A 25969-nucleotide genomic window follows, 5' to 3' on the forward strand; every position below is an offset into this window, starting at 1 on the left:
TTTGGGAGGAAGAAAGTGAATAGGCTGGTAGACAACATGATAATATAGATGGAATAGTTTGATATCATGTGCTTCAAAGGAGCTCAGGATTTTAAATGAGGAGAGTGAATAAATGATGGGAAAGCAGCTATAAAAATATTAGAGGTTACCTGCCAATGGTATGACCCTATATTACATAAAGCAAGAAGTTAAAAACAGCCAGTAAGGGGAGGGCTACAAAAGCATCTCATATGAATATGCAGATCTGAGTTACAGCAATAAAATAAAAGGAACATTAAGAGGAAAACCTGAAGACACAGATTTTGCTGATGAAAGACCACAAGTTCCAAAAGACAAAGTCGAAATATGGGTGCTTGTAAAGGGATAGCTGACTGGAATTTGAGGATAAAAAAGACAAAAGGAGATAAGAATCTAGATGATAATGAGTGACCTGACAGTTGGCCTTTAATTCCTGCTATGGATCATATTCCAAGTAGAAAACGGATTTTACCAGAAATGCAAAAATCTTAAATCCAGTTCTAATTTTAAGTGTATTTTATTAGAATTTCATTCATATCTTCCAGATATATGACAAAACCAGAAAAATATTTTCATAAACATTTTTGAATGTGGCCCATAACAGTATGTGAATTATTTTTATGGCACTGATATACAGTTTCTGGAGAGTTCCAAAAGGCAACCCATTTAACCCATTGTGGATTATGTATGACCCACAATGATGTCACTAAGGCATATTTGTGCAAGAAACACTTTGGGGCTGAATGTATCAGGTTAACTTTACATAGTCACTCAAGGATGTCTGCATTTAGAGAAAAGCAATCTAAAAGACTTCTTAAAAGAAATCAAATGCTTTATTATCAGTCATAACCAATTGTTTGGGGAGCCATGTTAATATTTATTTCTTGATATAGTATAAAATTTAAAAAGTAAGAGTTTAAAAGGAAGAAGATCTATGTTCAGAAAAGGCTGAAAGACTTTATATAAAACCTGGCTATCAATTAATTTAAGGGGAAAGGGTTGGTTAATAGCAGCTTTCAACTAACTACATCAAATACATCAGGAAAGGTCTTTGAAAACAAAAAACCAGAATAATAGTTTCATGAATGTTAAATGTGTGTGTGGATAAAAGATAAAGCAGGTAAAACATATTATATTTTGAAGATTTCATCATATATTTAGCAGTATGATTCATTCAACTACTATCTTTCCAATTTAGTCAAGTAACCTTCTTTAATTTAAAAATAAAAGATGAGACATCTTCCTGAATCATAAGCTGGTGACTTACACTGCTTCAGGTAATCTGAGAATGCAAAGCAAAAAGTCAAAATAATTTAGTTTACTTCTGATGGGGATGCTTTGGAAAAAGCATTTTATATTTGCATGCCTATGTTTCTACACAGTTCAAAACAAATAAACTGATAGTCAACTATACACAATAATAAACTACAGAGTAGGGAAAGGTAAACTATATATACATGCTAATTAATTTCTTTCTTTGAATAAAATAAGTAGTAATATTAGAATATGTAGTGAAACTGGAAGATACCTGGACAGTTTATTAGTATGCATTTATATAGTCAAGAAATATTTCCTGAAGACAAATGTGACAAGTATTGTTCTAAATACTGAGGATACTGCAATTAATAAAACAAAGTACCTACTATCATAAAGCTTTCATTCTATTTTAACACTCTAAATAATTTTAGGGGAAACCTCTAGAAGGAATTCAGTTTTGAAAAATTTTGAAAAATTTCTGAAGAATATTCAAAACTAATTAAAAGTTCATCTCTGTAGTAAAATACCCTCCCCACCCCTTCTATTTATCAACCCTGCAAAAACAGTTTTTGACTGGCTTCTAATTACAAAGGATTGACCAAACTATTTAGTATTTAGGCTTCCTCCAATCTATTACTAAACACTACAAGGAAACTAATCACTGAAAGTGTTCATGGTTCATAAAAGGAAAAATGGAAGTGTAGAAGAAACACAGCATTTCTCATAGGTCCTCTCTAGTCTGCCTAATTCAATTAAAATAATTCTAATCCTATCTGGCTAAGTAGTAGAGAACAAGAAAGTTTTCCTACTTAGTACATAAAAAAAATCTGGGTGCTCCTCACACAGAACACTTTTTAATTTTTTTTTTAATTTCCTGAGGATTCAAACTAAAGACATTATTACTTAACTTCTCTGGGTTTCACTGTCTTTACCTGTTAAAACGATAACAGTGCCTAGCTCTTAACATTGCAGATTAAATGAGATTAAGGCATAAAAAGATGTCAGTGCTCAATCATACCTGATGAGATAGATCATCTCATTACCCTGTGTAGTGGGTTCTTAATAACAGTTTATATTTATCATTATCATCCCCAAAACCACAGTTAGGAAAAATAATAAATAAAACTACAATAAAGCTACTAAAAGATTTTTTTATGTTTTGGCAAGATGATTAACCATGCATATATTCCTCAAACTAAGCAAAAGATCAGTATCTGTAGAGTATCAGTAACACTAATGTTACCAATATCCAGAATTCCTGAAAATGGCTCAGTTTGGGAAATTTTCAGGAATCAAATAAAAGCTCCACCAACAATCTGCTTTATCACATTTTATTTGTTATTCCAAAGACTCAAAAGTGTTTCTTATCTTTAAAAACATGTTTATGCCTTTTATTTCCAAGTAGAGTTATCAGTGGAATTAAATACAGAGACATTATCATCACTTAATATGATTATTATCTTCTGCCCTTATCCTAGTCCAGACCACATTGGAAACCTCTAAAATGATTTTATTCAAAGAAAATCAAAAAATAAAGAACAAAAACAAAACCAAGGAAATGAGTAGAAAAATCCTTACGTTTAATTAAATCTGGAAAATCATGTTGGACTACAAATAAAGAATTAACAAAGATAAGACCTGAAGTAAAGCAAAAATAGTATTAAGAATCCTTCATTTAAAAACTTTGCAATCCTTCAACGATCTGGAAGAAAGCCAAGATTCACCCCAAATGGAGAGGTCACTAAATATCCATGAACACTCACCCAACCATTGGTAGGAGACCTCTTGAAGACCCAGATGCTTGAATAAGCTGAAATAGTACCAAGTGTTTACTGATTACTCTTAATAGGGCAATGGAGCACAGGTTACTCCATACTATCAAAAATTAAAGGTCATTACTATTGATAATTCTAGCTACTACCATTATAAATTACTCAAAGAAAAGGAGACTGAGTAACGAGTTCTAAGGTGAGTGAAACCGTGTGCATGTATGTAAATGTGTACGTTTCCTCTAGTTCTCTTAGTGATATAAGTCTGATAACATAATTCTTGTCAATGTAAGTACATTGGCAGAATAAAATTTTTAAAATTGATATGTTATAAACTTCTTAAGGAAAGCATGTAAAATATTAATATGGGTTCAAATAGAAAATTCTAAAAGAATAATTTGTTTTTTAAAGACACTTTAAAAAAACATAGTTCTTAACGTTAGGTTTTTAATATACTAATGATTCTTCTAATAAGGGGATTCTCATATTTCACACATATAACTCATAACACTGAGGACTAAGCAAAAGCCTCCTTGCTCAAAGGTGAAGACTATTTTCAACATTATTAAAATCTGAAAGTTATCAGTTTAATAGAACAATATCTGATTAACCTAATTTCAAAGAGGAGTAAAGTAGGGTCAACACCAAGATGAAATACTATAATGTTTTTCTCAATCTCTGGAAAGGAGGAGGCAAAATGATAACCCTTCCCACCCTACATTCCCCCTATACCATGACTCACTCCAAAGATCTATGTGGTAAAAATTAAGACACTATTGCAGAAATTGCCAAGAACAAAAAATGGAAGGTTCTATATTTCTGTATTTTTCTCAAGCAACTAAGATATAAAAACTAATCTCTGATACATGTGTATCAAGTAAGGGAACAAGTGAAATAGTTAAATAGTTTAGACAGACAGGGAGTAAAAAAAGAACATTTGACATTTAATGTCAAGTAAGCATATTCAAACTACCAAAGAAACACCGAAATCCCAAGCCAGCAAAAATATTCCAACCTGGCTGATAAATGACTTAAATGTTAGCTTTCTAAAGACAGCTTTGCAGTATAATATATCTATCACTTACTAAACATGAAAGAACATTTGAAGTCTTGAGAACAACAAAGTAAGGAAGACCAGAAGCATAAAAACATTTCCTGTCTGCCTATAGTAGATGAGGAAAATCTGATAAAGTCAGGAACAGCTTTGAGAAAAGAATGGTGAAAAGGAATGGCTAGTAGAAGACTAGCACTACGATAACTAAGAAACCTAATGTCCTAATATGAAGAAAACCTAAAGATAAAAAAAGAAAGAATCAAAACTGGAGTAAAGAAAGACTTACATAAAAAAATTTGTGTGAGAGAATATTACACACATTTCAGACCTTCACTGCAAATTTTAAATGACAAAGTATACCAATATTACCTTTCTTTCGAAAGAGTGCATTTAGGTAATTTTCTGCTTGGCATTCAATCTTTTCAGTGTTGGACTGGCCCTGAGATGATAGTTCCTCTGTTGGTGTTGACTGTGAAGAATCAAGAGATGGAATACAATCCTAAAATTATAAGAAAACAACATAAAAATTTTATTATACATTAAATTCCATTAAAAATTGCAAAAAATTGTCTCTAAGTGCTCATTTATTCTATCAAATTATATAGAGAGAACATAAAATTTGGTACAGGAGTCAGGAGAAAAGAAATTTAGCTCTGATACCAAATTGGCCTTATTTCTTAGCAAAACCACAGTAAAAAATGGAGTTGAGAGGAGAGTAGATAAAATATATTGATAAATAAATTCATTATATAGCATGCCAATAATAAGAGTTGTAACAACAAAGCAGGTGTGTTTACCCACTAATTTGACCAAAATGGGTACAGATTCTCAAGTTCTCATTTCTTTTCAGCCTTTCTCACAACAGTAAAGAATTAGGACTTTCCACCATACAAGAAGATGCTGCTTGTCTAGTTTGTGCCCTGTTTATATTAGACACTAAATCATTTACACAGGAAATAACCGTGATCTCCAAAAGACTTCAAGAGAGTAAAAGCCTAAAACGTAGTACCACATTATCCTCCAGCTATAGATTCCTAAGAAAGACTACAGGGTGGTCTCAAATCAAACGAGGCCTCCAAACTCACCGTCATCTACATAAATACAAAACAGATCTAAACTGAACTTCATGAATCAGGGAGCTATAAAGAAGAAACGTGAAATAAGCAAAAGAGATGAGTGTTTTGTGATTTCACCTTCAAGTTAAGCTAAATGTTAGACTTCTAACATAAGAATTTAAAATATTCTTCTCATTACCAAAATCAAGTATTTAAACTTCCACTGTAAATCACCAATTTTCAGAATAAATTCAGTTAAAAAAATTGTGTTACAATTGTACGATTAGTTTAGAAATAATTTCATAGCACTAAAACTTACACTGACTGCTTCTCTCTGTAGATTACAAAATGAACATTTTTCATCCATAGACCAGTCAGTCAGCTCTTCTGGTTCACAGTCTTTAAAAGAGGGAAAAATATTCATTAAATACACTAACTTTATTAAAACAAATAAAATTACCGCTCTCCACAGCAATGGCTCATATTAAAAAAAAACTAACTACTAGTAGGAAGGGGAGAAGGCCTAACTTTGAAATTAAAGTGATGACCTCAAGAAAAATAAACAGAGAAGGCTGTAAGGAGAGTAATTTGCACTATTATGGGACAAAGTAGCAAGAACAATGAGCTGGTTATAAATTAATTTTCTAACAATAGGGTCTTAAGTATCATCTAACCTTCCAAAAGATTCAATTTATCATTACCTATTTTTAATTTTCACTACGAAAGAAATCAAAACAGGGAGATATGGGGGGAAATAAATAAATTTTACATATCATGAAAGCAGCATAAAAACAGAGAAATGGAGCGAAGCACCAGAAAAGCCCACAGATTTGAGATAATAGAATTTAAAAAAAAAAAAAAAAAATCTATAGTAGCTAAAGAGTCAGATCAGATTTTTAACACACTGTTTAAAGGTGCTGTTGCAAGAGTTAGAGTAGAAGACAGGTAAACATGTTTTATTATTCAACACAAAACATGAATTTTTTTTCACAAGAATGTTTCCTATAATTAAACTATTGTAATATAAAGTTTGTCCAAAACAAACATTTATAATGGAGATATTTTATGAAGATAAAATAACATTGCCATCCTAACTATACTTAGTATAGACAGTGATTTTTCAAATTTCCTCCTTGCAGTAAAACTCTCAATTTCTTTTCCCTGATAAATTCTTACACAGAACCTCAAATGTATGAAACCATTATCATCTGAAGCAGTTACCCTGGCACTAATTTGAAAAGCACTGGGGTATACCACAGTCATTTTCTCTCACACTTTTGAAATACGTAATGATGTGGAATACATGTTTCTACTTAACTACACAAAAAATAAGCTTACCTTTACTGGAATGATAATAAATAAATAAGAGTTAGGATCAGCCTTTAAGAAATTCTTGCATCAATCCAGATATACAAATCAGAACAGAAGATAATATAATGTGTTGGAGTATAAAGTGTGTAATGATAGCTCCCTTTGGTTTTAGCAGTGACCCAGAAATATTCCTAATATTTATCTAAACTTAGAAATGGTAGGAAATGGGAGCATGAAACCTAGTATAATGCAATGGAAAGATAACTGGATTTAAAGTCTATAAAAATCTGGAATGGAATTTACTAGTTGTAACCTCTCAAGACACAACGTTTTTGTTTTAATTTTCACATCTGTAAAGTAAGGATCCCACTACCTTACTTGTGGATCACATGAAAAAATGTGAAAATATTTTATAAACTATAAAACACCATGCAAAGGCTAGATACTACCAAAACAAGATCATCAGTCATTATTGTTTAAATCCTATACAATCAAAAATATATTTAATAAGGTTAATTTGCAGAAGACAGATAATTATATCAATTTAAGAAAACTGATCACTATTTTGTAAACAACCTGATAAATCAAAAAGTTTAAGCAATCTATAAAATTAGAAACCCAGAACTGTAGTTACATAGGTTTATAATTTTCTTCAACCTTTCACTCTGTCACTATGCAATAATACATTCACTCTCCTGAATGTGGAATTGTGCAATGTCTCTTAGTGATCAATGGAATAAATGTGGGAGAAGTGACAGTACACTATTCCTAGCTGAGGCTTTAAAAAGTATGGCAAGTTCTGTTGAGTTTCTACCAAGCAACACGAAAAGAACTTGCCCAAGACAGCCATTCCTCCTTCAGACTGGCACCTGGAGTCATCAAGAGAAGTGACCCTTAAAGTCCAGAGAATCAGATCATCCATGAGCAAGCAACAGATTTTAGAGCTCTTTGTTATACAGTATTACTGTGCAAAAACTTGACTCATATGCTAAGCATGATAACTTTGATAGATCAAGGATATCTTAGTGCCTTTTTATTATTGTCTCATGAATAAAAAAATGAAAGGAACTGTGATCACACTAGCACTGTGACTTTTAAAAAATGGCTGATAGTCCTGGAGAAGAGGTATTTTTGAAAAACCACTCTAAGGTCTCATGAAGTTTCAGTGATAAATATGTTGAAATGAGGACCAACTCTGGATTAATTAAAACAATTACCAGTTATAAAATAAAATTGGGCATGCTCAGATTATATCATTTATTTTAGTTATTTTAGAAATTTTTCAAAGAGATGTTAATTAAAGTAAATCCCTATGTGGTTAAATAAATAGCACTGAATAAATCAACAATGATATAAATGTCATTAAATTTTGCTGGGTTAAAAAAATCTATGACTTTACTTGCAAATATTTAATAACTACTCTTTCTACATCAACTTTTGATTTTGAGTCCAAATAAATGATGATGAGTTACATTTTATTTACTGGAAAACAAATTTTGAAAAATAAAGTCTAGGCCAGATTTGTCCGTCTGTCCAGGCTATCTTTTCATGTTACAAAACACACTCATTCTCTCAAACAAAATAAGACAATAAATCAGATATCCCTAAAATAAGTCACCTCTCATTCTGAAATTTTAGTACACGAAGCTATAATCTCAAAAAGGGTCAAATTATGTATCTCAAAGAAAAGGCAATGTCATTCATAATGAGAACGGATAGTAAATGACTAACAAAAGAGCAATGATTTCACCATGATATATATACTCATGGCCAAAGTTTGGTTTCTAATCTAATTTTACCTAATCTATCGACTTTGAAATTAGAGAGCCTTGGAATTGAGATATCTTTCCAAATACTAGAAGTGGCCTTTGGCAGGTTACTTTCCCTACGCTTTAACTTCCTCATCTGTTAAAATGAGGATAATAATTGCATCTTCAGACTGTAGTAAAAATTAAACAAGAATATATGAAGAATTTAACAAGTCCAGTTGGTGGTACGTTCATTTTCTTTCAGATAATCATACTTCTTTTGAATGTTGTTTATTCTCTTCAGTACCCTTTAACCATAAGAAATAATTATAAAGTTCCCAAAGACAAAGCCCAACGAAAATTGAAAAAAGAGAATACTGAACTAGATTGTTCATGAAGGTCATGAAAAAGGAGTTATAACTATGTTGATTTTTTTTTAAATTTTATAAATGTTCATTCACTTCTGAGAGACAGAGAGAGACAGTGTGAGCATGAGCGGGGGAGGGGCAGAGAAAAACGGAGACACAGAATCCAAAGCAGGCTCCAGGCTCTGAGCTCTCCACACAGAGCCTGAGACAGGGCTCAAACTCACAAACCATGAGACCATGACCTGAGCTGAAGTCGGAGGCTTAACCGACTGAGCCACCCACGTACCCTTTAACAATGTTGACTTTGAGGGAAGATCCTGAACAGTGGGCATGTTATTAAAAAATATTTTTTTCTTATGAAATTACATAGTAACTATAAAGTACAAAGAAGAAAAACTATTTGTAATCCCATCATCCAGAGATAATGATTAACATTTTGCAATATATCCTTCTAGTTTATATTCTATGCATTTTCAAAAATGAGCATCTGCTGATTCTTTGAAAACATCAATAAAACTGATAAACCTCTACCCAGCCTAACCAAGTAAAGAGAAATATCAGAAATGAAAGATGGGCCATCACTACAGATTCAATGAATAATAAAAAGATAATAAAAAATATTATGAACAATATTATTTGCCCACAAATTTGGTAACTTTAGATGAAATGGACTAATTCCTTGAAAGACACTATCTACCAAATCTCAAACAAGAGAAAACAGATAATCTCAATAGGACTATATCTACTAAAGAAATTAAATCAATAATCAATAACCTACCGAAACAGAAAGCTCCAATCCTGATGGTTTCTCTACAATCTGTTCCAGAAAATAAAAGCAAAAGAAATACTTCCTCATTCTATCATTACTATTATCTATCATCATTATCTAACTACCAAAAACTGTCTGAACAGACAGACACCTCAACCAAGGAGATATGCAGATAGCAGATAAGCTTATGAAAAGATGCTCAATATGCCGAGATGCTCAGTATCATATTCCACTAGAGAATTGCAAATTAAGAAAAGCTACCACTACACATCTACTAGAATAGTATAAGTCTGAAACACTGACAACATCAAATGCTGGTGTGGATGCAGAGTAAAAGGAACTTAAATTCATTGCTCGTAAGAACACAAAATAGTATGGCCACTTTCGAAGATAAGTCTTACAGTTTTCTTCAAAGTTTAACATAATCTTTGCATACTTATCTAGCAATGGGGCTCCTAAGTATTTACACAAATGAGGTGAAAAGTTATGCCTACATAAAACCTTGTACACAAATGTTTATAGCAGCTTTATTAATAATTACCAAAACTTGGAAGCGACCGAAATGTCTTTCGATTAGACTGTGGTACATCTACCCAAGACAGTATTATTCACTAATTAAAAGAAATGAGTTATGATGCCATGAAAAGACACAGAAGAAACTTATATGCATACTGTTCAGTGAAAGAAGTGAGTCTGAAAAGACTAAATACTGTATGATTTCAACTATATGACCTTAGGGAGAAGAAAAAAACAGTAAAAAGAGCAGTGTTTAATATGTACTGGAGACAGAGGAAAGAACTAAAAAGGTAGAATACAGGTGATTTTTAGGGCAGTGAAAACTATTGTGTAGGATACTATAATGTGGATACATGACTGTGCATTCGCCAAAATGCACACAACTGTACAACAGACAAGACTTAGCTGAAGTAAACTATGAGGCTTTCGTTAATAAAATATATTGATATTGGCTTATCATCTATAAAAAAGTGTACAATGCTAATGAAAGAAATTAAAATAGAGAAAGCTTGAGGGGGGATTATATGGGAAATCTTTGTACTTTCTACTTGATTTTTTCTATAAATTTAAATTGCTCTAAAAATGCTATTTATTTAAAAAATTAGGATATTATGCACATATTTATTTGTCACAAGTATTTCCTATGCTCACATATACTTCAAAATCATTTTTAACAGATATGCATGGTTGATCAAACAGATGCATCATAATTTATTTAATCAATATCCTATTTTTGGATATTTAGTCTCGGGATTATAAACAGCATGATGAATACACTTGGATGTATTGGATAAGTTTTTGTGTACACACTGACAAGAGCTAATATATTTATATAACTATAAAATACAGCAATATTAGATTCTCTGGCTTTAATATAGAAAGTTTCATATTAGAAAACTACTGACTTAATACGAGGCCATGAATTCCTAGTAGTTTGTTTCCTCACTGCTCTTCAACAATTCCTAACACAAAATAGCATTCAAAATATTTCATCTAACATAAAGGTAAGAATACACATTGGAGAAAAGATACCTCTTCAATAAATGCTGAGAAAATTGGACAGCTATATATAAAAGAATGAAACTGGACCACTTTCTAACATCATACACAAAAATAAAGTAAAATGGATTAATGACCTGTGAGACCTGAAACCTTAGAATTCCTAAAAGAGAACATAGGCAATAATTTCTCTGACATTAGTAGTAGCAATATTTTTCTAGATATGTCTCCTAAGACAAAGGAAACAAAAATAAAAATAAACTATTGGGACCATATCAAAATAAAAAGTTTCTGGGGCACCTGGGTGGCTCAGTTGGTTAAGTATCTGACTTCGGCTCAGGTCATGATCTTGCAGTTCGTGGGTTCAAGCCCCACATCAGGCTCTGTGCTGACAGCCAGCTCAGAGCCTGGAGCCTGTTTCAGATCCTGTATCTCCCTCTCTCTCTGACCCTCCCCTGCTCATGCTGTCTCTCTCTCTCTCTCTCTCAGAAATAAATTTAAAAAAAAAAATTAAAAAGTTACTGCAGAGCAAAGGAAACCATCAACAAAGTAAAAAGGCAACCTACAGAATGGGAAAAGATATTTGCAAATGATATATCTGATAAGAGGTTAACACCCAAAATATATAAAGAACTTATTCAACTCAATACCAAAAAAAAAATCCAACTAAAATATGAACAGAGAATATGAATAGACATTTTTCCAAAGAACCAACAGCACATGAAAAGATGCTCAATATCACTCATCATCAGGGAAATGTAAATCAAAAGCACAATGAGTTATCACCTTGTATCTGTCAGAATGGCTAAAATCAAAAAGGCAAATAAATGATGGGTAGTAAGGAGGGACTTGTGATGAGCACTAGGTGTTGTGATGAATCACTATATTCTACATCTGAAACTAATATTACACTGTATGTTAACTAACTAGAGTTTAAATAAAAACTTGATTTAAAAAACACAAGAAACAACAAGAGTTGGAGAGAAATGTAGAGAAAAAGAAACCCTTGTACACTGTTAGTGGGAAGAAAAATTGGTACACCAGTGTGGAGGTTTTTTCAAAACATTAGAAATAGAAATACCATATGATCCAGTAATTCCTTTACTGATATTTACCCCGAAAGTCCCCAAAAACACTAATTCAAAAAGATATATGCATCCCTATGTTTTACTGCAGCATTATTTATAATAACCTTGATACGGGAAGCAACCCAGTGTCCACTGATAGATAAATGGATAAGAGAGATGTCACACACACACACAGACACAAAGACACACACACACACACACACACACACACACACACAGAAATATTACACAGCCTTAAAAAAGGATGAGATCATGCCATTTGTGACAGCATGGATGGACCTAGAGAGTATTATAAGTGAAGTAAGTCAGACTGAGAAAGACCAATACCATATGATTTCACTCCTGGGGAATCTAGAAAAAAAAATCAAATGAATAAAGAAAAAGCACAACAGGGCCTAAACAAAGAATAAACTGGTGGTTGCCAGAGATAAGGGGTAGGGTGGGAGGACAGGAAAAATGGATGACGAGGAGTGGGGAATAATAGGTTTCCAGTTACGGGATGAATAAGTCACAGGGATAAAAAGGCACAGCAAACGGAATATAGTCAATGATTTTGTAATACTGTATGATTACAGATGATAGCTACACTTGGGGTGAGCATAGCATAACATATAGAGAAGTCCAATCACTATGTGCACACCTGAAACTAATGTAATACTGTGTGTCAACTATACTCATATAAAAAAAATTGGGGGAGTGGGGTGGGCGCCTAAGCATCAGACTCTTCATTTCATCTGGGGTCATGACCATGGGATTGAGCCTTGCGTGAGCTCCATACCAAGCATGGAATCTACTTAAGATTCTCTCTCTCCCTCTGTCCCTCTCTCCTACTTGTACTCTCTACAATTAAAAAAAAAATTTTTTTTTAATGTTTCAGCTAATCTTTTAAAAACTGTTTTGTGCAACGCCTGGGTGGCTCAGTCGATTGAGCATCTGACTCTTGATTTTAGCTCAGATCATGATCCAGGGTCATGGAATCCATCCCCAAGCTGACTTCTGCACTAAGCATGGAGCCTGCTTGAGATTCTCTCTCTTTCTGCCCCTCTCCCCAACTTGCAGGCTCGCTCTCTCAAAATAAAAGTTTTGTCTCCATCATCACAGTGTTTAGAGTTGTAAAAAGGACATTATGTCAAAAATATTAAATTTCAATCAATGGTACAGTCAAGGGTCAGAAAAACTTTTCTATAAACAGCCCAATAGTAAATATTTTAAGATTTTCAAGCCATTCTATCTGTCACACCATTCAACTCTACTGTTGTAGTAGACACAGACAATGTTTAACAAATGAGAGGGGCTGTTTCCAATAAAATTTTATTAATAGGACAATTAAATTTTAGCTTCACATAATTTTCACATGTCATGAACTATTAATTTTTTTGTTTTTTCCCCAACTATTTAAAAATGTAAAAATCACTTATAGCTTAGAAGCCATTCAAAAACAGTCAAAGAGCTGTATTTGCCCCACATGCTATAACTTGCAGACATCTGATATAATCTCGCTTTGAAATGTCAACACACCTAAGAAAAACCAATAAGGATCTATCAGCCAGTTTACATAGGCCTACTGCACTCTTTTCATATTTTTGTAAATGTCCGTAGTCACAAATAAATCAGACAATCCTACAGGTGAAAGAAACCAGCTCACAAATAAGGCATGAGAAAGGACTGACTAAAGCAGAAAAAAAAGAGGGAATTTTTGCTTAAAAGTTTAATTTTAACAAAAAATAATAATTTAGGGTAATATAGAAGAATCCTTTGCTATCTAATATACTTAGTTTCTGAGTTTTGCAAAGTGAGTAACAAAGGTTCAAATTTCCAATGATTTATCTGAAAACATACGCTAATCTATATGAATTCTGCAATCAAATGTGTATAGTGGGAAATCCCTATACTTGTAGTCTCAGCATCTAAATATTAAACCATTTTTAACACTGGCGACAAAGAAAGCATACTTATTTATAAGAGATAGGAAAAAGCTGGAGATGTCTATAATGGATAGTTTTTACATGACTTTTCAAAAGCCTCTTCATTTTTTTTTTAAATTTTTAATGTGTTATTTGTTTCTGAGAGAGAGAGACAGCGTGAACAGGGGAGGGTCAGAGAGAGAGGGAGACACAGAATCTGAAGCAGGCTCCAGGCTCTGAGCTGGCTGTCAGCACAGAGCGCGACGCGGGGTTTGAACCCACAAACCGTGAGATCATGACTGAGCTGAAGTCGGATACTTAACCGACTGAGTCACACAGGCGCCCCAAAGCCTCTTCATTTTTGATAGAACTGATTTAATTTTCCTTCAAAATATATGGCTGTCTTCATCCTTGCATAGCTTAAAGATTAGTATAATATTAATATCATCATTCTTAGGACTACAATTTAGTGACTTTTTTTTTTTTTTTTAAATCAAAAAGCAAGAAAAAAGAGAAAGAATTTACCTAAGAAACCTGGTGAAAGAATATCCGGGGGTGAAAAAAGGCAATGAATGTGCCTATATGTAGGTTCCAAAGCTTAGCTAATTTTGTTAACTCCTGCCACCAAAAAAAGGCACTAAAAAGGACATAAAGTGTAAGTCTATCTGAATTTAAATAAATGGAATAAGGTATACAGCAATGGGTTATTAAATTAACTAGGTAAATTAATTATAAACAGATCTATAATGAAATACTGTAAGAAAGATGAAAGATTATCTAGGCTTTATACCAAAATTATATACCAGTGAACAAACAGGATAGGGCACAGAAACTATATATACTGTGCATATGGTATGCACTACTATAATAAAAGAATAAGTATATACAAGCATAATATATCTTACATTTATATAAAAATGTTTAAAGGTTATCTATGGATTGTGGGACTCGGGTAATTTTTTCTTTCTGGCTTATCTGTATTTTCAAATTTCCTAAAATAAATATGTACAACTTGTATACTAAAGAAATGCTAGTCTAAAAACAAAATATAAAGCATTTATTTCCTTAGAATATTCTGCCTTTGCATAATAAACAATTTCTGAAGGAACATATATATACATATATATACAATATATAAATAAATAAATGAAAGTAAGGGAAGCAACAGGCTAAGAGTCACAAGTTGTAATTTGGGTTGTCAGAAGGCAATTAGTATAAGGCTCACTTCTGACATGAATGAGAACAGGTTAAGAAAGGAAAGCTGAAGAAACGTCAAGTATAGGTTAAATTCTTGTTTCTTTAAATGTTTCCTTTGTTCATTTGTAAGATCAGAAAAACAGGTAAACTACAGTTAGAACTGCTAAAAAATATATCAGGTAAAAATAATTCAGTGTTGAATTATGACAACATGAGAAATGATTAAAGTTTAGAGAAATTAAAATTTTATCTTAGCTATAAGAATAATAAAACAGTAGAGCAAGCACATTTTGGAATCTCCATTCTTAAAGTTGTATTCTACATGTATATCAATTCATCTCAATGAAGACAGGTGGTTGGGACAAATGATCTTTCATAGATACTTTTAGATCTGGAACTTATAACTCAGTTGTTCTGTTCAACATTAATAAAGAAAGAGCAGGGCCACCTGGGTGGCTCAGTCGTTTGGGCGTCCAACTTCAGCTCAGGTCAAATCTCATGGTCAGTGGGATCGAGCCCCACGTCAGGCTCTGTGCTGACAGCTCAGAGCCTGGAGCCTGCCTCAGATTCTGCATCTGCCTCTCTCTCTCTCTGCCCTTCCTCCACTCACACTCTGTCTCTCTGTCTCTCTCTCAAAAAGTAAATAAACATTAAAAAATATTTTTCAAAAATAAAGAAAGAGCAGAAAACTTCTGACTACTCCCACCATCACTCCCTCAACTCAAAAGACTTATTTATACGGAAGAAAGAAGGGTCTTTAGAGACGTCTTGGGTCTTGGTAGAAGGGAAGGTACGAAAGTAGAATAGAAGAATAGAAGTGCTAACAGAGTTAGCACATAAAACTGACCCCATACAAGACTCAGAAATAATTTGATCAAAAATCAAAGTAGAAAATCTATACTAGCACTACCCATTTTGGAAATAAATTGTAATATAATTTCAGAGGTCTACAAAATGTTCTTTCCTAGTGCTCTACATTTTCAAGCAAGCAATAAAACAACCAAACTAAGGTATCACTGCAATTATATCATAAATCAAAGTCTTCCACTAGGATTTGTGCTATAGCATTTGAAAGAGGTGGCTATAATAAATAACAAATAGTATTACACAAAAATACTCTGAACACACATGGCAGGATTTCTCAGAATGACAATCTGATTTCCAGGCTGCCTATCTCATAAGCACCAGAAAATATTTACTTAATTGAACCCCCTTGAAATCTTCTTGAAGAGTGAGGGCACATAATATATAATAAAAATTAAATTTCACCATTAAGCCAAAAACAAGCTTCAGTTTCCATTTTGATCAGTGTACTAAAGTTTTTAAAATGACTATACTAACATTATTTAATAACAAAAACAACAGTTGGATGTTTTCATTCATTTAAAAAATACTAATTAAACAAGACCACAAATTCATATTTAATATAAAGTGAGTATAGAACAATTTTTCATTTGTTAAATGGGACAGGAGGTCAGAATTTTAAAATAAAATTTAAAAAGCATTACCTTCAAATAAACTGAGGTCTCTTCGTAGCCGTGGTCCATAAAGCCCTTCTAAAATACTCTCAAAACCTGTGTTGTAAAAGAGAGAAAAATATATAACCTACTGGAAGAGTTTAACTTTATAATCATCAAAAACCATGAAATCTATAGATTTAAAAAATTATAAATTTTACATCCTATAAGGTGTCATTTTTCCTTAAGGTGTATTAAGCTGAAGTAGGCAATACACCATAAACAATCATACAATGACTATCAGAAATTACATGATTGTGAAGAAATTAAAATATTCAAATGTAAATATTCATACTAAAACAAGTAAGTATCTTTGTTCTTTAGAAATATTCTGAGGTTGAGTGCCTGGGTGGCTCAGTTGGTTAAAGAAATATTCTAAGGTTGAAATATTATAGGGAGATTTCTCTTTTGTAATTTTGTAGAGAGAATTAAAAATGTGTACTACCTTCCAGTTTATATTTGTTACAAAAAACGTTAACGTAAAAGAAAGTGGCATCTTTAATCCCAATTACAAGAATGAGTAAATGAGTATCAATGGGGAGAAAATCTTGTTGTGAAAGTATGATGTACAAAATTTAAATCTACATTGTTTTAAGGAAAAAAATTACTGAATATCTTGTCAAGTTAACAAGACCCTAGTTCATGAATTTACAAGAGTATTCTACCTTCTGAATAAACTGATTTTAGTATTTTACACTTTTCTTTTTGAAGCCTGTATCTTATTTTAAGCAAGTTAATAAACTACAAAGCATCTCAAGAAAAATGACCAGAATGGCAAAATATCTAAGAAACCAAGAAAAGGAACTAATTTAATAATGCTTAAATTAGGGATGAACAATCTTAAAGGTAGCATGATAGGTCTGAACAATGAAAAGTAAAATAGGTATTTTTTAGTGGTATTCCTAAACTGTAAAACAATGGAAATACTTCCATAGACATGTTTCATAATTCACAAAATGCCTCATTTTTAAAAAATGTTTATTTATTTTGAGAGTGTGTACAAGCAAGAGAGAGAGAGGGAAGGAGGGAGGAAGGGAGGGAGAGGGAGAGAGGGAGAGGGAGAGAGGGAGAGGGAGAGAGAGAGAGAATCTTAAGCAAGTTCCATGCTGTCAACAAGGAGCCCAGGATGGGACTTGATCTCACAAACCATGAGATCATGACATGAGCCAAAATCAAGAGTTGGATGCTCAACTGACTGAGTCACCTAGGCACCCACATAAGATGCTTTAAAAAATTTTTTAAAGTATCTTTGAAATCAAGATGTACATTAAAATCAATGGTGTGTTATAGCCAAGAAGTGGCAACATTTTTTTAATTTAGTAGAATATGAAGAAATGATGCAACTTACAACAGATGATGTCTTAGATTTGACAAAATAGTTATCATGATACCTGTTAAATATGTACTTAATAGAATCTTTGTGAAACAATTCAGTACTAGTTCCTATATTGAAACTTTTAGGCAGAAAGTGAATGAACTATCACCAGAGAGACGTTTCAAAAATGCTATATAAAAGACTTCCAGGGGCGCCTGGGTGGCTTAGTCGGTTAAGCGTCCGACTTTCGCTTAGGTCATGATCTCGCGGTTCGTGGGTTCGAGCCCCGCGTCGGACTCTGTGCTGACAGCCAGCTCAGAGCCTGGAGCCTGTTTCAGAGTCTGTGACTCCCTCTCTCTCTGACCCTCCCCTGCTCACACTGTCTCTCTCTCTCTCCTAGAAATAAATAAAAAATTAAAAAAAATAAAAATAAAAAAAAAAAGACTTCCAGTTTGGGTAAAGACTCAGACTGAAAGAACTCCAAATCTCTTTCTATTACTAAGATACTCTATTTACCAATGTGCTCCAAAAATAACATTTTAAACAACTATTATAAGATGTTTTTCTGTGATATATATTGGACAAAATGTATAAGCCTATATAATGTATTGCCTATATAAACCAACTGAATTTAAATGCTGAATGTTTCCCTAGATTTAAATTTGAAAAGAAAGCAAACAAGGACTTATACTCTTGTTTTATTGGGTTTCTGAGCTCCTCCCTAGATAAGACCAAGGTCTTACATATATCCTGTTAAGATTTATTCATAGTACATAGTGTTGGTGCTGCTGTAAACATCTTTAATCAAAAGTTTCGTTTCTTATAAGTTAATAGAAACTAACTGATGTTTGTATATTGACTCAATATCAAGCAACATTGCTAAAAACTTATCTGGATATTCTTTACATACGCAAACACATCATCTATAGATAATGGTAGTTTTGTTTTCTCCTTTCAAATCCTTACTGTTTTCTTTTTTTCCTGTTCTTGTCTTACTGCCTTAGCTAGGGCCTCCACTATAATACTGAAAATTAGTGATAATAGTAGACATCCTCAACTTTGTGAAAATTAATAAAAGGAAATTTCATTTAGAATGGAGGCAGGAGGCCAGCAGTGGGAGCTCTCATGTCCTACCACAAGTTGTCATTGCAGACCTAAAAGTAGAGAGGAACTTTGCATGTGGATACTACCTGATTGTGCCGGAAGGGAAGGAAAAAAAAGAAAAAAAAAGGCTTTCCTCCTCCCCTGGCAACAGTTTAGCCAATGAGAGATTTCTATAACTCAGCCAATGATAGGCCACTATACTCTGAACTCCCAGTTTGCTCCGGTGTTTATAAGAGCCCATCCAATTTCCTCCTTTCCTCTATAAAAAAAGAAACTTGTTCAGGGGACTTGCCTATGGTTTTGCCCTAGCTTGCTTGTCCAGGATGACAATTCTCTGCTATTCCTAAATAAATACATCTTTCGCGAGTAAAATAACTGTCAGTTTTATTTTTAAGGTTAATTACTTATATCTGATCTAAATGAGAAAGATTAAAAGTTTCATCATTAAATATAATGTTGGCTATATTCTTTTAAAATAACACCATGTGGGGCACCTGGGTGGCTCAGTCGGTTAAGCGTCCACTTTGGCTCAGGTTTTGATCTCATGTTAGTGGGTATAAGCCCCTCATCAGCTTCTCTGCTCTCAGTGAGGAGCCTGCTTCAGATCCTCCAAAGAAAGAGACACAGAATTTGAAGCAGGCTCCAGGCTCTAAGCTGTTAGCACAGAGCCAGACACAAGGCTCAAACTCATGAACCATGATAGCGTGACCTGAGCCAAAGTCAAAGGCTTAACTGAGTGAGCCACCCAGGCACCCAAGGTATTCTGTTTCTTATGTTAGCTACCCATTTCAACTATATTTCTCAATTTACTTGCATAAAATGTTTCAGTATATTCTTTTATCTATCTAATGTCAACAACATCAGCAATTGTGTCCTTTTTGCTTTTCATTCCTTACTCGGGCTACTTATGCTTTCTCATTTTTCTCAATCAAGTTCATTAAAGGTTTCTCAATTTTTTTTTAATTTAAAAAGAATGGTTTTTGATTCCTTGATCCTCTCTTTTGTATGTATGTTTTCTTATCCATTAATTTCTGCTCCTGCTTTTATTTCATGTCCTCTAATTTGAGTTTATTTGGCTCTTATTTTTCCTTTTTAAATGGATGTTTATCTCATTAACTTTCAGCCATTCTTCTTTCCTAACATATGTATTTAAAGCTATCAATTTCCATCTAAGTACTCCTTTAGCTGCATTCCACAACTTTTGATACATTCATATTTTCTCATTATTTGGTCAAAATACTTCCTAATTTCTATTATGACTCCTTTTTGGATCCATAGTTTTGGAAGCATATTTCTTAATTTATTTGAAGAAAACACCCAATATTATTTCTGAAAATTTCTCTAAAATTTTCTGAGATTGTTTTTATGGTCGATATAGACAACTTTTGAAAATTCTCTACATATTTTTGAAAAGAATATGCACTCTAAATTGGTGGATACAGCATTCTGTATTTGTTCATTAGTTTAGCCATATTAATTGTACTCTTTAAATCATCCTTATTCATTTGTTATGTCTCTGCCAACTGTTGAGAAAAGTATCTAAAATCTTCCATAAAACTGTGTATTTTTCTATTTCTTTGATTGTTGCTTTATATATTTTTGAGGCTGTATTACAAAGTGTTTATAATTGTATATAACTTTTATGGCTTCTTGGTGACTAGAATTTTATACAATTATGAAGCGGCCTATTTTATTTCTAGCAATGAGTTCTGCATTAGACTATATGGTCTCATATTATACAGCTATAAAATAAAACATTTTTCTATTGTTTCCATAACAGAGCTTTTTCAATTATTTTACAAGCTTTCTGTATTGTTAATGTGGGATATCCTTTTAAAATAAAAACACTCTGACATTTTGTCTGAATTTAGTAATTTAAATTTAAAAGAGTTACCAATATATTTGGGTTTACATTTTTTATCTACTTTTGTTCTATATTTATCAAGGTTCTATGTTTCTGTTTCTCTCCTTTCTTGCAAATTTTGGAATTGACTGAATATTTTTCATTCCATTTTTTTCCCTATAAATTTGAAAATTGTGTCTTTTTATTTCTATGCTTTTTGAAGTTAACCCTGAAATTAGGATATAAATCTAAAGTTATTCAAAATCTTTACCCGTCATTGTAAGACTCAGACCTCCTCCCTATTTATGCTATTGTTCTGTGTACTTTACTAAGAAGCATTATTTTCTTTTATGTTTAGACACATATTGACCACTGTCTTTGCTCAATACTTATTATAACTCAAAGCATCCATCTTGGACTACTTCTCTTCTGCCTAAAGTAGTTCCTGTTGCTGATGACACCCTTCGTAAGACTGAATAAAAGTGTCTAAGTCACCCTCACTATATACTTTATGTTGCTGTCTTCTGTATTTTACCTTTCTCTTTTCATAACTGCAGTTTGGTTAATATTCCATTTCACAAATTCCCTCTATCGTACAATCAACTGACAAACATATCCTCTGATTTAGGTCAACTTTAAAGAGATACAATTTTCATACAATACCATGTATTAATTTTAAGGATAAAGTTCAATAAATTTTGAAAAATGCATACTTTCATTTAATCAAGAATACAATCAAGACAGAATATTTCCATCAGCTAAAATGATAACCTTGTGCCATTTTGAGTAAATTGCCTGAAACAATCCAAAGCCCAAAGAAACACTAATCTATCTTCTGTCATTATAAAAGAAACACTAATCTATCTTCTGTCATTATAAACTAGACTTGTCTTTTCTAGAGCTGCATCTAAATGGAATCACCAAACACACACTCTTTTGTGTCTTGCTTCTTTTGACCTGAAATTCATTCATGGTGTTACATATTATCAGTAGTTACTTTCCTTTTAATTGTGGAGATGTATTCCCTTATATCAATATACTATAAATTATCAATTCTCCTGTTAATGGACATTTGAGTTGTTTAGAATGTGTGACTATTATAAATAAAGCTGGTATGTACATGTATGTATAAATCTTTATAAATATATCATAATTTCTCTAATAAATATCTAAGATTGTTATTGCTGAAGTTTGTGGTAAAGTTGCTTTGGTTTGTTTTTAAATTTCAAGAAATCAACAGTTGTTTTGCAAAATGACTGCAGTTTTTCTACATTCCAACCAGTAATAATACAGGAGATCCAGTTGCACCAGAACTTTATCAACTTTAGCACTCTAATGAATGTGTATGGGTATCTCACATGATCCTATTTTGCACTTCCCTGATGACTAAAGACTGTTTGCATTCTTTCTATCGAAATGTCTCTATTTTGTTATTGTAACAGAATAATGCTGGCCTCATAAAACAAACTGAGAAGTTAGCTATTCTCTATTTTCTGAGTTTGTATATTTTAGTATTATTCATTAACTATAAATCAGACCTGGAGTTTGCTTTATGGTAAGGTTTTAAATTATGAATTCAGTTTTTTAAATCAATAAAAAAATACTCAGGTTATCTATTTCTTAACTAAGTCACTTTTGGCCATTAGTATCTTATAAGTTATAGTATTTATTTGCATAAAGTTGTCCAAAAGAGTTTCATATTACCCTTTAATGTCTGTAGAATCTGTAGTGATAGTCCTCTTTCATTTTTAGTACTGTTTTTTTTTAATTGTTTAAAATGTTTATTTTTGAGATATAAAGAGAGAGAGAGATACAGAGATACAGAGCACAAGCAGGGGAAGGACAGAGAGAGAGGGAGACACAGAATCCGATGCAGGCTCTAGGCTCTGAGCTGTCCACACAATGCTGGACATGGGGCTCAAACTCATGCACCATGGGATCATGACCTGAGCCTAAGTTGGACGCTTAAAGGCCTAACTGACTGAGCTACCCAAGTGCTCCCCCATCTCATTGATGGTTTCAATGATTTTCTTTTTTTTTTTTTAATTTTTTTTTAATGTTTTTTATTTATTTCTAGGAGAGAGAGAGAGACAGCGTGAGCAGGGGAGGGTCAGAGAGAGAGGGAGTCACAGACTGAAACAGGCTCCAGGCTCTGAGCTGGCAGTCAGCACAGAGTCCAACGCGGGGCTCGAACCCACTAATCGCGAGATCATGACCTAAGCGAAAGTCGGACGCTTAACCGACTAAGCCACCCAGGCGCTCCGGTTTCAATGATTTTCTTTACTTTTCATCCATTTCTGTGATTTTGATTTCTGCTTTACCTTTATTACATCCTTCCTTCTAATTAACTTTTCATTGGTGCTTAATTTTTCTAAGTTTTCCAGATGGAAGCTTAGATCATTGATTTTTTTTTTCCATTGCGCTTTTTAAAAAGTTTATATTTTTAGAGAGAGTGTGTAAGTGGGAAAGGGGCAGAGGGAGAGAGAGAGAATCTTAAGCAGGATCCACACTCAGCATGGAGCCTGACACATGGCTCAATCCCACAACCCTGGGATCATGACCTGAGCTGAAATCAAGAGTCAGACACTCAACTGACTGAGCCAACCAGGCACCCTCACTGTCCTTTTCTAATAAAAGCATTTAAAGCTATAAGCTTCTCTATATTCAGTATTTTAGCTCCATCTCATAAATTCTGATCAACTGTCTTTCCATTTTCATTCAGTTCAAAATGCTTGTAATTCCCTTATGATGTCTAATCTTACATACAGGCTATAAATGTGTTGTTTAATTTCCAACATTTTGGTCATTTTCCAAAAATCTTTACTAAATTCTAACTGAATCCTTGTGATCATAAAGGCATATTCTGTAAGACTGCAATTGTTTTATATTTGTTGAGACTTACAAGTAGCATATGATGTGGTATGTTGGTGAATATTCCATATACACTTGAAAAGAATGTGTATCTGCAGTTACTATCAGTCTCCTTTAGGTGTTGTTAGCTTTTGCTTTGTGTATTTTGAAGCTCTGTTATTAGGTATTTATGTGTGTTTATATATCTATGTATATTTGGAGCATATGTTTTTTTATTAGCTCCTCTTTGTGAACTGATCTTATCATCATTTTAAAAATGTTCCCCTTTCCCCTTGTTCTAAAGCCCTATTCCTTGATGTCTACGGTGTCTCATGTCGTATCAGCCACACCAACTTTCTCATGATTAGCATTTTCCTTCATTTTTAAAAAAAATTTTTAAAGTTTATTTTTGAGATAGAAAATGATGGGGGGGATGGGGGCAAGCAAGTGGAAGAGGGGCAGAGAGAGAGAGGGGGAGAGAGAATACCCAAGCAGACTCTGAGCTATCAGCACAGAGCCCAATACAGATCTTGATCCCATAAACCATGAGATCATGACCTGAGCTAAAACCAGGAGTCAGACACTTAACTGACTGAGCCACCCAGACATTCCATGGCATTTTTTCTTTTATCTTGTTCCATCCTTTTTAACCTTTATGTTATCCCTTTATTCTTACATGGAGCTTCGTGTGGACAACACACAGTTGAATCTCCCATTTTTATCCAGTCTGTAAATCTCTACTTTTTAACTGAAATGTTTAGACCATTAATATTTAATGTAATTATCAATGCTGCTGGGTTTATAACTACCATCTTATTTGTTTTCTGCCATATCTATTGTATGTTCATTCCTCTGACTCTCATCTCCACAATATTCTTTTAGATTAAATAAGAATTTTTAGTATTCTATTAAATTGCCATCATTAGTTTTTTAGCAATACCTCCAGATTTTTAGTGCTACCATAGGACTGCAAAAGTTTTCTCTTAAAAGTTTTAGAGATTTCGGGGTGCCTGGGTGGCTCAGTTGGTTAAGTATCCAACTCTTGATTTTGGCTCAGGTCATGATCTCACGGTTTGTGGGACTGAGGCTCACACTGGGCTCCGTGCTAACACGGTGGAGCCTGCTTGGGATTCTCTCTCTCTCTCTGCTCCTCCCGTTTATGCTCTTTAAAAAAAAAGTTTTATTAAGTTTTACATTTAGGTCTATGGTCTTTTTTATTTTTTTGTGAATGATATGATAGGAATTATGGTTTTTTTTCAATATTGACATCTTTTTTCTTTTTTTCTATATTCACATATATTTGATCCAGCACCAATTGTTTCCTTTTTACACAGTTTTCCTTTTTATATTCTCCATAATGCTCTTCATTATGTTTATGTTATCCCTTGGTCCTTGAGTACACTGTGAAAATTCTAAAAACAGTTTAATATCCTTATCTGCTAATTACCTATTATTTCTAGTCTAATTCTATTAACTGATATTTCTCCTGATGATGAGACACATTTTCCTACTTTTTTGGACATCTAGTAATTGTATGTGGATGCCAGACATTATGAATTTTACATTGTTATTGCTCAATTTGTTTTCCTTTAGAGTGTCATATTTTATTGATACAAGTTAAAATACTTGAAGATCATTTTGAGGCTTTTAAAAAAGGGTTTTCAAACAGAAACAGAAAAAGTCTTCCCGCTACTACGTTTAGCTTTCATGGAACTCCACTGAACACCTCTTGCATTCCATGATTGCTCTTACTCTGGTAGTGGGAACCTGAATGATTCCCAACCCTGTGTGAATTCTGGAAATTACTCAGATTACAACCATTGGTAATCACTCTTTCCTAAAAGTGTTATTGATCAGCCCTTGTGGAATGTCCTCTTACTTACACATGAACTGGTTTTTAAAGATTCAAGGGTAACACGTGCTGGTTTCTTAAGCTCTTTTTCTGTGTATCTCTCTCCTTTCTGGTACTTTGCTCCTACAAATTCTAGCCACTTGAAACACTATAAACGTTGATTTCTATCTTATTAAGTGAGTGAGACTCCTGGGCTCTTTTTGGGTTCATCCTGCTTGTGCTACAGTATAGATATGACCTCCAAGCAAAATGGTGGAATGATCATAAAGCCTGTATCATTAATTTCATTTTTCTCAGGGACACACACTCCTATGTTACCTGTTTTCCAATGCTGAAAAAAAATGATATTAAATATACACTCTAGTTTCCTATCTGTCTACACAGGAGGAAACCCTCCTACTTTCTCCTGGTCAGTGGTGGAAGTTCATCTGCTTA

General features: G+C 33.2%; 1 protein-coding gene across 1 annotated transcript in view; it reads right to left on the reverse strand.

The window, feature by feature from the left end:
• The window catches only part of LCORL (ligand dependent nuclear receptor corepressor like), a 151789-nt gene that overhangs the window by 85032 nt on the left and 40788 nt on the right, over positions 1-25969 (reverse strand). Inside the window, exons 4-6 of the mRNA XM_077750465.1 lie at positions 16562-16627; positions 5473-5552; positions 4468-4597 (exon numbers count right to left, since the gene is read on the reverse strand). Of these exons, the coding sequence (XP_077606591.1) occupies positions 4468-4597; positions 5473-5552; positions 16562-16627 (276 nt within the window). The remainder of the gene's footprint in view (positions 1-4467; positions 4598-5472; positions 5553-16561; positions 16628-25969) is intronic.

Source organism: Crocuta crocuta, unplaced genomic scaffold (assembly GCF_008692635.1).
Source record: "Crocuta crocuta isolate KB4526 unplaced genomic scaffold, BGI_CrCroc_1.0 scaffold179, whole genome shotgun sequence".
Lineage (NCBI taxonomy): Eukaryota > Metazoa > Chordata > Mammalia > Carnivora > Hyaenidae > Crocuta > Crocuta crocuta.